Genomic DNA, 15,644 nt, shown 5'->3' on the forward strand with positions numbered 1-15,644 from the left:
TGAGGAGTCATTTTTACCAGGTCTCAAAGGCCCCTTCGGGGCGCAAGATCTAACATGGCGGGCAAACCAGACGGCGAGAAGCGAGGGGGTACCATCCAATCGAACATTATGGATCTCTATACCCATCCTAAAGGGTCCCCTGGTGGTGCGAGTAGGACTCTGGAAGAGGCGGGTGATGGCTCTGCTGCAGTGGATGATTTGACCCTGCGTGATGTCATGGGCATCATTGCTAGCATGAAGACCTCCATTGGTCAACAGTATGAGGCATTGGCCCTAAAGCTAGACACGGTGGCGATCGATGTCACCTTGATCAGGGCAGACTTATCAAAGACCAATGAAAAGGTCAAACCCCTAGATTTGAAGACCTCCAGCCTTACGACCGATGTGTCCGATTTGCAAACTGAGGTTCGCAATTTACGGTCCTCCAACGATCTCTTTGCTCGCCGGCTGGAGGATTTTGAAAGTCGGGCAAGACGCAACAACGTGCGTATCATTGGGGTCCCTGAAGAGTCGGTCGAGTTAACCACAGATCTCCTCGTAGAAGACCTCATATTGAATCACCTCGCCCCCAAAGGCCTGAGCAGCTTTTTCGCGGTGGAACGTGCGCACAGAGTGCCGGGTGGGAAGCCGAAGCCGGGTGCCCCTCCACGGCCTATAATCGCCAGAATTTTTAATTATAGAGACAGAGACGCTATTCTGCAGGCATCACAGGTGGGTGGCCCTACTAAGTTTGAAAACGCTTCGGTGAGCTTCCACCATGATTTCACCCAGTCCGTTCAGAAACAAAGGATGGGGTTCCAGTGAATGAAGCGGCGACAGAGACATGGGTATGAAATACGCGATGCTTTTTCCATCTCGGCTACGTGTTGAACACAACGATCGGACGTTCTTCTTCGACCGCCCTGAGAGTGTGAATGACTGGCTTGATACACTGCCTACACAGCGTGATCGTTCAGAACATTCTGGAGGTGCTGCGGGTGGCCCGTTGGAACAAGAATGAGGAGTGGTTACCGGTTCCCGGACAGTGCACAGAACTGGCAGCTGTGGTTTGGTGACTTTTGTACTTGCAATACTTTTGGTGTAGTACCCAGAGGTGGCGAGGGGGATGGGACTCTCCCTCCTCCGGGTTTTCTTCTAGTAGATTAGTTTAATGTTAGGGCGACAGGCACACTGCAAGTTGGGGTGGCTTTTGAGTCTAACACAGGGGTACAGGGTGGGGGGATGTGTTCCGGGGATTTGTTGGGGGGTGGGGGGACGAGGGGTTTGGGTGTGTTTCATTTTGTTTCAAGGCAACGCATTATTCTGCATCTTGATCTGGGTGTTGTGTTCGCTGTGGGGTGGATTCTGCCCTTACTTTTGGGATGGGGGGGTAGGGGGTTGAAGATATTGTGTTGGAATGTTAACGGGCTGGGAGATAGGATAAAACGTGGAGTAGTATTGCAGCTACTGAGACGCCTTTCGCCTGATGTAGTTTTACTGCAGGAGACGCATTTGATCGGCAACACCTGCCATGCCATGAATCGGCGAGGCTATCGTCTAATTGCACACTCTGGATTTACCACTGGATCTAGGGGGGCGGGTATCCTAGTTAGGAGTTCCCTCCCCCTGGAGTTAGAAGATACAATTCTTGACGACAGGGGACGCTATGCCGCTATCACTGGTAGGTGGGAGGGGAAGACTATCTCATTGCTTTCTGTGTATGTCCCACCTGGTTTACAAACTATGACCTTTGCTGATCTGGGGAGAATAGTTTTGGGGCTCCCCGAGGGCATTCTTGTCATGGGCGGAGATTTCAATTCGGTCGTCTCCGGTAGGGAGGACCGCAGCCCCCCCAGGGACCTCACAAGATCACAGTCTTGGTTGAGTGGCTTCTTGGAGACGCTGGGTCTAATAGATTGTTGGAGGCTGCTGTATCCGGGACAATCACAATACACCTTTCACTCTGGTGCTCACGGTAGTCTCGCTAGGCTTGACTATGTCTTGATGCCGGCTGCACAGGCCTCTTCGGTAAGGGAAGTCAGACACTTGGCCAGGGGTATATCGGACCACTCCCCACTGTGGCTTCTGATGGACATGAAGATGGGTTCTGAGGGTCGAGTGGCTCCGATCAATCCTTGGCATCTCCGTGACCCCAAAACCCGGGCCGAGTTAGTTAAGTCTTTAGATCAATATTTTGCTGAAAATGTGGGGTCAGTGTCCTCTTCTGTTTCGCTGTGGGAGGCTTTCAAGACTGTTATCCGTGGTCAGGCGCCATCGTTAATTGCGGGCGCGAAGAAAAGCTAAAATGAGGCCGTGGTCTGTCTGGAAGCCGAAATAGCCAAGCTGGAGGGGGAACTGGAGTTGGGTATCACTCATGATAAAGTGCATGTCCTCAGTCTCAAACAACTTGACTATAGGGCCCTGGTAACAGACGCTTCTAGAACCATTTGTAGAGAGCAACAGGGGCGACTTTACGATGTTGGAGACAAAGCTAGGAAATTGATTGCTTGGTTAGATAGAAATGAGAGGGCGAGTCATGTGGTTCCCGTGATTGAGAGCGCGAATGGTGTGCGTTACCGACCCGGTTGAGATTGTGGAGTGTTTCGCTGACCGTTCTTGAAATGTATATTCCCCAGTCTGACAGACCAGAGGAAGCCTCGCATCTACTGTTAAGAGACATTGCGTTGCCTCGCCTATCGGATCCTTATAGGGATCTGATGGACTACGCGTTTTCGGATGATGAGGTAGCAATTGCTATTCGCTCCGCCCGCTCGGGAAAAGCTATGGGCCCAAATGGTCTCCCCGTCCAGCTTTACAAGCTGCGTCGTGACAAAATGGCGCCGTATCTTCGTCAAATGTTCATGGAATCGTGAGACGTCGGTTCCCTTCCCTATGATCAGCGACTTGCGACCATTGTGGTGATTCACAAGGAAGGGAAACCACGGGATCGTTGCACATCCTATAGGCCTATATCGCTCCTGAATGCAGAACCCAAGATCTTTGCAAAATTGTTGGCAAACCGATTGATAAAGGTGATCAGTGATCTGATTCATCCGGATCAGTCTGGGTTCATTTCGCATCGTAATACCGCATTAAACCTGCGGCGTCTACATGGCGTCCTGGCGAAAGCAGCGTCGCTGCGTGACCCGGCCATCTTGGTTTCCTTGGACGCCACAATGGCCTTTGATACAGTGGAATGGCCATATCTTTGGGCTGCTCTTGCAAAGTTTGGTTTCGGCCCTGGTTTCATCGGCTGGGTAAAACTCCAGTATGAGGAACCACTGGCTCAGATTGTTGTGAATGGTCGGGTCTCTAAGTCCTTTGTTCTGGGGAGGGGCACGCGACAGGGGTGCCAGTTGTCCCCACTGCTTTTCGCCCTCGCCTTGGAACCTCTGGCCGCTTGGCTGCGGTGGGAACCATCGCTCAAGGGTATTCCGTGGACCCCTGATTTTGACGATCGAATTTCACTTTACGCAGACGATATTCTGCTGTATCTCACGTCGCCTCGGAAGTCTTTGACCGTACTGTTTGATGTGCTGAACTCGTTTGGGAAGAACTCTGGCCTCGTGCTTAACTGGTCTAAGTCCTGTGTTTATGTAATCTCTGGGGACACTCCCCCTTTACCACGCATCTGCCCCATACAGGTAACAGACCGGTTTTAAATATTTGGGGGTCTTTATTTCACTGGACCCCGCGGTCCGTTACGAGCGTAATTTGCTTCCCCAGCTCCAGCGCTTGAAGTCTGAAGTTGCGGTCTGGTGTGGTCTGCCGTTGTCCCCCCTCATCAAGCGTGGATGCGGCTTAATGGGCACTTTCCTTCACATAATTTGGGACTGCCCGGAGGTTGTAGGGTTTTGGAGTTGTGTACATGCAGTAAAGGAGGAAGTTACGGGAGTTCCCCTGTTGCCCGAAGCCAGGCGCTGTTTGCTGAATGTTTGGGAACCGACGGATTAGGATGTTGCGTAGACTCGGTGGGCGACCCTTGGGAATAGGATAGCCAAGAGAGATATAGCACAATTGTGCGGGTCCCAGAGAACACCCACTATCTCTGCATGGAAGGAGAATATGGATAGGTGCATGTTTCGGGAGAAAACGGTGTATGTGGCTCGCGGCAGACCGAGGAAGTGGGGTAAAATTTGGAGCCAATGGAACTCGTACTGGGGTGACGTGTGCACTCCTCCCCTCATTGATACTCCGAATAAGACTCCTTCCCCCTAACCTGACATTCCAAGTGTTGTTTAGTCCTAAGGAAATGTGATTCTGTTTCCCCCCTGCTCCCCCCCCTTTTTCTTTTGTCATTGACGATTTGTATTGAATTGTAACACGCTTTCCCCCCCTAAGAGCATGTGTCCAGCAGTATTGCCTTTTATTGCCTTGTATATTCATGTTTATTTTAAGAGTTATAAAAAAAATAAAAAAGAACCCAAACTATGTTCTCTAATTCGCACTCCTTGCTCCACCTCATCAGAACAAGTGGCAACACCCCAAATCATATTGGTGACGGTTGGAAGTACCCGTGATTCTTGCGCTCGGTGTTAGAGCCTGATGGCTGCCTGTGAAGGATTCAGTGTCCCGTGCTCCTACAGCCGCCCTCAGTAGCAAGACGTGAGCGAAAACAAAACCTTCCGTGGGGCGGGACTTCCGTCTACGGAAGCCCGCGCACGCGCCCACAGAGAGAAGCAATGCATGGGAGCCCCGTGGTGGCGGCTGAAGTCCGGAGTGGAGGTAAGTGGGCCTTACTTGGGGGGGTCTCAGTGCACGTGTGTGTGTGTGTGCGCGCGCGCGTGTGCATGCGGAGGGGGTGGGTTCTCCGTATTTATGTGTGCGTGCATGGGCGCTCGTGTGTGTGCGTCTCTGTATATGCGCATGCGTGTGTGGTGTTGGAGCTTCCCAGGAGACAGCAGCTGGCCACAGAGAGCGCTCTCGCGAGCGCGTGGCCCGCTCAGATCGCCTTCTCGGAAAGGAAAAGCTGGCGGCCAGGTGCTGTCTCCTGGAAAGCTGCGTCGTTCACAATAGGTCTCTGGCGAGACAGCGCTTCGCGCTGTAATCGCCACGAGACCTAAAAAGCATTAAAAAGTTCAAGACCTCCAAAAAGAATATTGCAGGAGACTAAGTTATGGTCACAGTGTGTCCTTAAGCAGAGTTTAAAGTCGGACGGTCTCAACTACACTCATTTTATTTTATTTACAGTTTGGCATTAATGAATTATGAATGTATGTCATCAACAATGGACTCCACATCGGCATCTTCAACCAACTCACTAGGCATCCAGACTAACCAAAACACCGCCGTCAGACTCATCTTCGACGTTCTCAGAAGCGTTCACATCACTCCTTAATTCCTAGAAATACACTGGCTATGCATCCAGAAACAATGCCAAATCAAAGCTACCCATACACACCCACCAAGCAACACCGAACCTGCATACCTCACCGACAGACTTCACCTCTACCATCCAACCAGACTAATACCCTCAGCTTCACTAGGGCTTGCACAAGTTCCAGCATTCGCAGAAGCAAGTCAGGAGGGTGCTCTTTCTCCTACATCGCTGCCAAGACCTGGAATGAACTCCCTCAACACACCAGGACCGCCCCTTCGCTACTTAACTTCACAAGAAACTGAAGATCTGGCTGTTTAACCAGGAGCTCCGTTTGCCCTAAGTTCCTGCTCCAGCGCTTCACTACCCACAAGGGTGATAAGCTGCGCCATACAAATCGACCCAACAACAATCGAAAAAATTTCACCCAAACAACGATACTCGTCCCAGTGGCTCATCTATGGTTAAGCTACCAATGTGTCTCAGAAATAATCTGTCCTAATATGCAAAACATCACATCCACAAATGTCAGACATCGGGGGATAAATTGGTAGTCCAAAAACATATTCTTGAACTTCTAAGAGACTCTTAAGACTCCTATATCTTTGAATGGCAAGACCTGAGAATTGGTTACTTCACAAAAGGAAGAGCTGAGACATTAGCAACTAGAACACTACACCTACACTCGATCTTCCATTAAGGCAGCTATTACATGCCTTCAGATTCCTCTGACCTCAGCAGTATAAATCATGAACAGTCAAATGAACAGTGGACGAATGGTAGGCAGGTTGTTTCAAATCAAGAGTGTGCTATTTGAGCCAAAATCAAGCAAGATTTACAGGGTAGCCAAATTAAATAGGGAAATGTTAATTACCCACTGTAACCATAGCCTTCTGTATTGCTTTATTGTGCTACGCAAACCTGTCCTTCTACCTTTCAGGATGGTCCTGTTTGACAATCAGTCAAGCCCACTGGAGATGCTCTGTGTTCAAGATTTTTGTCAACATCATATCTTGCTCGGACTATAGGGTAGCACTCCAAAGTATACCCCCATTTATAAGTCAAAGTTGCTACTGCTTTATCAGTCGAGGATGAGTGTGATTCTAGTCAGGGGCACAGGTCTTGTCTGGGACATTGGTAAGATAAGATGTCTATGGTATGTTGGGAGAGGTGGTAAAGGACAGTGCTGAGTTCTGGGGTCCACTGGACCCAAGATAGTCTTATTTTGTGCTGGTTGTTACCATCTTTAATATCCTAGCCAGGATGTACACATCCTGCCTGCCAGATACCGGTTTTCCTAGAGGGTGGACAAAGATCTGTAGACTTATTTTAATGCCAGTTTCCATTTTCCCCTGCCTGAGAGAAACTCCCTGCTGCCCCTCTTTGTTTTGTATGATGTGGCCATCTCCCCTGGTAATAGCACTCTGAAAAAACGCCAACTGATATCAGTTCAGACAGTGGGTAAGAAGCCTTACAAATCTAGCTAGCAACATGAGGAAGATGTTCCTACAATGTCAGAGGAGCCTTTCCGCTATCAAAAGTACTAGAACATATGGTTGGATGTGGAGTTTTAGCACTGACCTCATTTATTCTGTGCTGGCTTAAGCTTTGTTGAATGGAAGAGGAGGATTGCACACCTGTGAAAAGGGAGTAAAACCCTCTGTTGGGTTACCATTCTCAACAGACACTGGCCAAGTCTAGGAAGAGTCCTCGTATCGTGTGGCGTTGACCACAGTCAAAGAGGTCACTCCACCAACCCAAGCTACACGGGAGTAGTAAAGCCATGTTTGTTTACTAAGAAGCTTCATCACTTTCAGAAATTCAGTCGGATGAGGTGCATTGTTCAGGTCACTTGCTCAAAGTTTACGTCGACTTATGGGGTACAGCTTGTCTTCACACACTTCTGGCACAGAGTTTTATCCTACAGCAAGTTGTGCTGATTCTTTAATAATGTAAACTATTGTCCTAGCCATCTCGTTCATAGTTGTTGCTGGTTCAAGTTGCAGGTCATATCTAATCCAATCTGACCAAGGGCGCCACATGGGCCTTACAGAGCCAGGGGACGTATGCAAATGTGAATGGTATATCGACTGCCCAATCCTCCGTTATAAATATCTGTTTATTACCTAAATGGACCCATCAAAATTTCTAATGTTAGAGCTGGGGACTGAGGATGTAACAGAAGGGGCTTCACTAACACTTTTTTTTACTGTGGGCCTAAGGTTGGTCTAATACCTGGGTTAACAAGTATCATTCTATCTTGACAGATGTCCTAAGGAAGGTTCTGAAATTGAAGTGATGTATTCTCTATAACTTAATTTTAGACAGCCGTTTTGAAATGGCTTTAAGGATTAAAAACAATCAAGTAAAAGATAATTATGTTGATATGCTGAATTGTCCCTTTTACGCCAGTTAGCCTATACACTTAAGAATTCATTTAGGAATATTATAGCTGAGAAGTTTAACTACAAAAATGGCACCCAATAATTAAGTTATGCGACTAAAAATTGGCAGTTTGAAGTTAATTTAGACTTGTTTTTCTTGGTTTTTTTTGTTAATATGATTAAGATCAAAATGGCTGAAACCTTTATTGGCGGACTAGAAGGTGAAATAAAGAAGAGCTGTTGATATTCAAATGCAGAGACCGGTTCTGTGTATTAAATTTTTTTAATTTTAAAGTACAGCAAACTATAAAGAAGAGCATGGAGAAAGGTTACCGAAAGTGAAAAGTGTATAGCTTCTTAATTCTCCTCTTCAGACAAGATTTCATATTTCAAAGAGTGGGGCCTATTTTTTATTTTAAAAATAGTTTTCTTGCTCTCTGTATACAAGTTTTACATGGTTCTTTGAATTTTTGTATGGAACTGATTGAGTCTATTGTATCTATAGGTTGATGGAAAGTTTAAAAAAAAGACGAGGACTAGTAGCTACTGGTGTCATCCTATACTTTTGTTTTTTAATGCATTTAGAATCACAGGTAGACATACAAAATATAGCAGTATAACTAACCCCAACAATTCCATCATTGTACATAAAATCGATATTGTAAGTACCTATCCCCAAAGTCACACACTGCTTATGCATGATCCTAAATATGGTTCCAATCATGAACCTAACAGTGTACATGGCTTTCACCCCCTAAAGGAGTAGTCCCTAATCCGTCCCCAAATCTTACAGAACTTCATTATGGCTGATACTCTTTGGGAGTAAAGCTTTTCTGTGGATTCCACTTGTTTCATACTATGTTCCAATTGGCCGAAGGTTGGAGTCTCCAACAGTCTCCCTTTTTTCAGGATCGAAGATTTGGCCACTAGTGAAGCGGTGCCATTCTATACTGCTGTGGATGGTCCCACCTCTGCGGAGGACTACCAAAAACAATGTCTACTGCAACAGCAGAAACAGAGATAGCTACTCCTAAAGATGTTCAATAATATTTTTAGAGTCATTTAGGGAGAGCCTGCTGGGGACCTTTAATTTGTTTCCAATAGAAGCCAAAAGGCTGATCATCTGGTCCCTGGGTTTGCGTAGCAGGAATTTAACACCTCGTGTTGATTGATGGCTGGATAAATGACACCCAGACAGTATAAGTACCCACAATTTCCCCTTAAATGTGTGAATCTCAATTGGGCAGTTAGCTTTAAGGATAGACTTTCTAAGGCTATATACTGGACCATTTTGGTCGTTTGAGACAGGGGGCATCTTTTATTTCTATTAAGGCAGTGGCTACATCAAAATAAACAAGCGTACCAGTTCCTTTGTCTATTTCACAAGAGTAACGTTTTTGGGTAAAGAAACCTGAAGACTTCTAAAATGTACTAAGACAACAAACGCATCCACCGCAAAAGAACACTGGCAATGAAGTTAAATGTAAAACTGGACATAAAGACATTTGCGGCTCTAACTTTGGTCCACAGGGTTTTAGGGCCTTTGATTTTCTTTTCTTTATCATACTTTTAACTGTAGTATTGTCCTTACCGGTGCTTTTCATTTAAAAAAGTTATGGGACAATCACTCCCAGAACATATGGAGTGTTCTCTGCTGAATCCAGAGAGACGATTTACAAAAGGGGGTGGTGATGAACAGAGTGTCTGAATTGATCAGACCACTCTTACCCAGTCCAAAGATCAGGGCTTGATCCATCACCGTTATTTATCTCACTGCCCCATCCCAGCTCAGAACCTGGCTATATGCAAATCAGTCTGTCCCTGGCCCAGTGCATCATGGGAACAGGGCAGACTAAACTACCAAGCCAATTCTTTACCAGAAAGGAGACAAGCTACCGGGGACCGGTTTCTGGCATTTCAGCCTCTTCGGCCCGGCTTGCTTGAATCCTGATGGAGCAGTGAGAAAGGGACTCATGTCTGAGTATACCCTGCCACACCTATAGTGGCCAAAATCGATTTACAAAAGGGGGTGGTGATGAACAGAGTGTCTGAATTGATCAGACCACTCTTACCCAGTCCAAAGATCAGGGCTTGATCCATCACCGTTATTTATCTCACTGCCCCATCCCAGCTCAGAACCTGGCTATATGCAAATCAGTCTGTCCCTGGCCCAGTGCATCATGGGAACAGGGCAGACTAAACTACCAAGCCAATTCTTTACCAGAAAGGAGACAAGCTACCGGGGACCGGTTTCTGGCATTTCAGCCTCTTCGGCCCGGCTTGCTTGAATCCTGATGGAGCAGTGAGAAAGGGACTCATGTCTGAGTATACCCTGCCACACCTATAGTGGCCAAAATCGATTTACAAAAGGGGGTGGTGATGAACAGAGTGTCTGAATTGATCAGACCACTCTTACCCAGTCCAAAGATCAGGGCTTGATCCATCACCGTTATTTATCTCACTGCCCCATCCCAGCTCAGAACCTGGCTATATGCAAATCAGTCTGTCCCTGGCCCAGTGCATCATGGGAACAGGGCAGACTAAACTACCAAGCCAATTCTTTACCAGAAAGGAGACAAGCTACCGGGGACCGGTTTCTGGCATTTCAGCCTCTTCGGCCCGGCTTGCTTGAATCCTGATGGAGCAGTGAGAAAGGGACTCATGTCTGAGTATACCCTGCCACACCTATAGTGGCCAAAATCGATTTACAAAAGGGGGTGGTGATGAACAGAGTGTCTGAATTGATCAGACCACTCTTACCCAGAGAGACAGCATACGGTTCATCAGCATTTAGGAGACATACATTTTGTGCAACTTTTCCTTGGAGTACCCACTAAAGGAGTTCTAATCACAACGTGAAGTCATTGCACTTCTGGCTCCCTCATCCCCCAATGAAGAGCCCTAATACTTTGAAAAAGTGACATAGAACTAAATCAACCTTTACAATTACAATGATGTGCAGAAAATGTTATTTTTGACATCCACAACCACCATCAATCACCATGTGAAGAAGTCTCTTCCTTGTTTTAAATAGCAATAATAAAAAATAATTAGCGTGGCTTGCGGCACAGCATTTTTAGCTGCATTTCCTGTAGGTTTCAATATGCTACGAGGTATTTATGCATCTAGCACCCTAGCACTAATTTGTGTCACCAAACAGGGATGAAAAAACAGGACCTATCCTAAAATGAACCGCTCACTGGTATGGTGCTTAGATAGTGGAAAGAATATTGGGAGAACCCCCTCCATACTTGCCGAGTTAAAGTGAAAGACACTGCTGCCCCCATTCACAAGGAGGGTGCAAGCCTGCAGGACAAGCAAGTGACAATGCTATTAGAGTGAATGAGGTGGAAAGACAGTATTGAAGGCAGTATTTTCTATACCTCCGAACCATGTCTTATAACACCTGCAGCACTGAAAACACCAGTTTGAGCAGTATGAAAAAGGAGCTATGAAGGGAGCATAGTGGATAAGCAATCTACTAAAGCAATAAGCAATAAGAGAGAAGGTGTCTGGTGGATAAACTACATTTGAACAAGTTTAATTTTTCTGAGGGTATGCATGCTCCTATACAGTATTCAAAGTGAATAAACTTGTGCTTGCAGCTTGGAAGCGGCACATGGTTCTTTTGAGGAAAGAAGCATAGGAATGCCAAGTGGTAATGGGGTTTTTTGCTAGGGGGAAAAAAAAATCAGGTTCCAGCATTTTTTGAGCCGTTTCCTGCACCTTCAAATGTACAGAGTTCCTTACCAAGTCATACTAGAAGTATCAATAATGAAATTTAGCAACCATTCTACACCGCAGAATTCTTGGCATCAGAAAAAAGGCACAGGTGCCTTTTGGTAATTTTGGCTTCAACATAACCCAATTTTACACAGAATCAGGGTTTTACATTTTAAAAGCTGGAAGGTAGCAGAATCCAGTCTAGGACATAGTCAGCTATAAGACTACTGATTATCTACAGACTGTAGACATAGTCAATGCTCATAATTTTTCTAGAGCAGGCACAGGATCAGTAACAATTTTAGAACTAAAATCCAAATCAAAAATAAAATGGAAAGCCTTTACTACGACATCAAAATGAGTATTGCTTATTTTATAATTTATCAACTTATGTGACCGCCACAGGACATTGATAGGCATGTGATATATACATACTATTTAATGTTTGAGCACACACAATTTAAGCAAAGAAGACCAAGATAAAGACCTGTACTCTCAATGGACTTTGCCACATGCCAAAGAGGACTTCTGGCACCACTTTGTATGTAATTCCAGAAAGAGACATTTGAAATGTATATCTATCCTTAGACTAGGTGATTTAAAGGGCAGATCATTGCAGACAATTAAAGTCTTCTAGCAAGCTGGTCTAAACATGAAAAAATAAGTATATGCTTTTGCAGAAATGCACACAAAATTATAGGCTATTGATATTTTTTTCCTGAAATCTGGATCCTCGAGGTATACCTTTCGTTTGGTATTACAGAAAATGACTGCCTGGGTGATGGTCAGAGTATCGTAGAGGTCACACAAGGTATCAAACTTCCACTCCTCCCGTTCCACGGCCACAAAGAACTGTTTAATGCCTTCCAGAGTCAACTCATCACTGGGTAAAACAAAAAAGTACATGTTCAGTGATAGACAGATGCGCCAAAATTCGCTTATATGCATCAGATTAATTAAACGTATCTCCCTCAGTCGTAACTTTAAACTCTGATGCCAATTTAAAAACACTTATAAGAATTTATATATCAAACACACACACATTTATAAGTGAACCCGACACAGACTCCTGGTCCCTCATTTCCTCAACATCATACATTTCCAGTGCAAAACACATCTTTTATAAACTGCACGAGATATATCTACAGTTCATTTATTATCCGAATCTTCCACAGTGTTCTGTGCATGATTGTGGACAATGAAGTCATTGAGAAAGAGGCCTCACATTTTTGCACTTGAACCATTAGCTTGTTAGTTTCCATATTAATTCTTATTTAGGGGGTAATTAACGTTTAGACCAATTTATACTAACATCCTATTGATTAGTAAACGAGGGAACAAAAAGGGGGACAAACTGCTATAAGAACCAAACAAGGCTACGATGAAGCACATCACTTTTTAAGAGTTATCTGGTGTAATGAGCCCTGTCCAAGCTATGCAATTAAAAACAAGCATTGGCAAAACCAATATGTGTGGCCTGGCCAAGACTGATGGTATTTTATTTACAAAGACGTAATTAGGCATTACAAGTTACAAATTAATAAAAAGGAAAATCACCACAGTCTAAATGTGAAGTGCATATGCTGTATGCTGGGGGCGGAGGAAGAGGAGTGTGGGGGGGGGGGGGGGGGGTTACATCAAGCAAACTAGTCACTTATTGTAGAGAACCAATGACTGAAGTGGCCTGACCCACTGCCCCACGCTCTAGTGAGCTGAAGCAAAATGTGAAAGACACTATGAATGAGACTATGCAAAAAAAAAACAGATGACTTAAAGCCAGTGTAGGTATGTATGAAGCCCTCTCCAAGCTAGATAAAAAAAACATTTATATTAGCAAATTTAGATGTATTCAGTTTTGGAACACAGTTTAGATTTAAGGCCCTTATGGGATAGTACTATGAACACCCACAATTCACATTCACAGACAAAGCTTAGTCAACAGAAGCACAGTTGGGAACATATACTTGGCAGGGTCAACAGGTGACAGTTGCAAGCAGAGGATGGCTATGTTGGCAAACTCCTATGGCGAAAACATAGGCTCCTTTATGTACAACTTTTAATATACTTGATTTATTTATCAATTTACAGACTTTAGCCCAGGGCTCACTCTTTACCATATTCACTTCAGAACACGCTCGGAAAAACTGTATTAAGGGGTTGGAGTCCAGTCAGATGCAACAATAGGCACCAACTGGAATTCTTCTGTATTTCTTAAAGATAATGATTTTCTAGTTTAATGCACTATGGAAAAGTTAGGTTAGTGCACTATGAGAAAACTCAGTTTAAGTGGGTTCCTGAATTTAAGACAATTACCTCTATGTTAGAGCAGGAATGGAGGATGTTCCAGAGTTTTGTATGCTGGATGCTGAATGATCTTTCGCTATGTTGTGCTCACCTGTAGGAACTTAGTAGATCAGGTAAGGGCACCATTTGCAAGCTCCTACATGGCACATTGTAGTCAAACTTTCGTAGGCAGCAGGACCTTCACTTCAGCAATCTTAGCAAAATGTACATTTGCATTTAATTCTGTAACCTTTAGATTTCACCAAGATCCACGAGTTGCCTTCAATGCTGGCTTGTTATGCTGTTGTGCAGTTATTCTGGCTGGCACTACACTTTTTACTTAGGTGATAGACTATTTAGCAATCAACAAAGCTTGCATTTGCGGTTTGTTTCAAGTAAAAGAAGGATTTCCAATAACAGAAAGTTTGTTATCCCCTTTTCCTTCGACTAGTAGTTGAGTCTACCTAGACACCCCATGATTAGCAAACGCTCTCCCATGTTGGAGCCAATGCAAAAACTAAGTTCCTCCTGGCTCGTAGTATGTAAAAATCATGGAATATAATCACAGGCCAGGTCTGAAGCTCATACCTGTTGGTTAAACTTCTGTAGCAGATGTTATGGTCCACCAAGCAGCCTATAGGCCAGTGATAAGCAAGGCCGTCTTTCTGCATTCATACAGGCTGATGGGGATTTCTCTGAGATGTGCCAGGCAGTGAGTGTTTTGCTGGTCTGAAGCCAGACAAACGGCCATTTAGTACAGCGGTCTTGTAACTTCTCTTTCAAAGATTTAGCTCTGATGCAGGAGAATAACTGCAGGCTTCAAATAAACAGACTCTTTCACTAAGCAAGGATTCTCCTTTCTTGTGGAAAATACTGTGTCCAGCCAAATATTGTCTGTTAATTATTGCTAAATCAAGTCTCAGCAAATCAAGGTATTTCGCATGCTGACACGACTAATCATTCCCTAGTATGCAAGGTATGTTAGCTGCCAGATTGTTAATACTTCCTTATTTTACAACAGGTTTGGGGGTCTGAGAGGAGTTTGGATAATGTCTTAAAAAGGTTAGGCAATGCTCATTTTGCACCCATAGGTGGGACAATCCAGAAGTCTCCTGCAAGCTACTTTCCATCAGTAAGGTAGAGTCAGATTTTGATGTGAATCAGCCCTCAAGAAAAATCTTGCAGGCTGGTTAGAAAACCTTGGCAAAGAGTACAAAAAGGTCTTGTTGTGGGTTCAAACTCAGACACATGGAATATACCTCTACAGTTTAATTTCATAACTACAAGGAAGGTTCTATCACATTCAAAATTATTATTATGAAATACATAGACCTTTAGAGTACAATCAAGATGTGTCCAATTATTTGGCTTCATAAGAAAGGATGCATGGAAAAATGATTGTATCTTTACAAAGTTTCCTCCAGTCTTTAATGATTGCATGTGGTTGTATCATTTAATCAGTATAGACTGATAACTAGACAAGACTCCTTTCTTAATACAAAGCTGCTTCAGATTGCCTAGTTTTAAATCTGCATCCACCCCAGCACTTAATCGGTGATTTGCAGGTAGTTAAGCTGATGATGCCACAAGAATAGGGCAACAAAGCCACCCACAAATAAACGATCCCTTCCTCCCAGTAACTTTTGTGCCACTTTCCAGGCCTTTTAGCGAAAAATATTAACAGCAGCAATGCCCAGTGCATAGTATCCTGCACACATAAAAAGCTCTTCTAAAAGCTGCCAGAAATAATTAACTGCCAACTGAAACACAATCGGCAGAAATTCAGCCATATCAACTCCCTTAAAATAATTCCACTGCCACAGCCTGGAACAAATCAGAGTCTCACAGAATGACAAAACCATCAACACAAATATGTAGTTCTACTCGCAGAAAAGCTTCACATCCCAGACATTGCTTAGTGGAGTCCTTGTAAGGCACTAAACCAACCCCCACCTGCA

The 15,644-nt window shown here is 44.6% G+C and overlaps 1 protein-coding gene across 2 annotated transcripts in view; it reads right to left on the reverse strand.

Moving 5' to 3' along the window:
• Window positions 1-15,644, reverse strand: part of LOC147708506 (eukaryotic initiation factor 4A-III) — a 119,992-nt gene that overhangs the window by 51,929 nt on the left and 52,419 nt on the right. For both annotated transcript variants that reach the window (XM_086927191.1, XM_086927192.1), the window contains one exon: window positions 12,148-12,286. In XM_086927191.1, the coding sequence (XP_086783317.1) occupies window positions 12,148-12,286 (139 nt within the window). The remainder of the gene's footprint in view (window positions 1-12,147; window positions 12,287-15,644) is intronic.

Source organism: Lissotriton vulgaris, chromosome 6, assembly GCF_964263255.1.
Source record: "Lissotriton vulgaris chromosome 6, aLisVul1.2, whole genome shotgun sequence".
In the NCBI taxonomy this organism is placed as follows: domain Eukaryota; kingdom Metazoa; phylum Chordata; class Amphibia; order Caudata; family Salamandridae; genus Lissotriton; species Lissotriton vulgaris.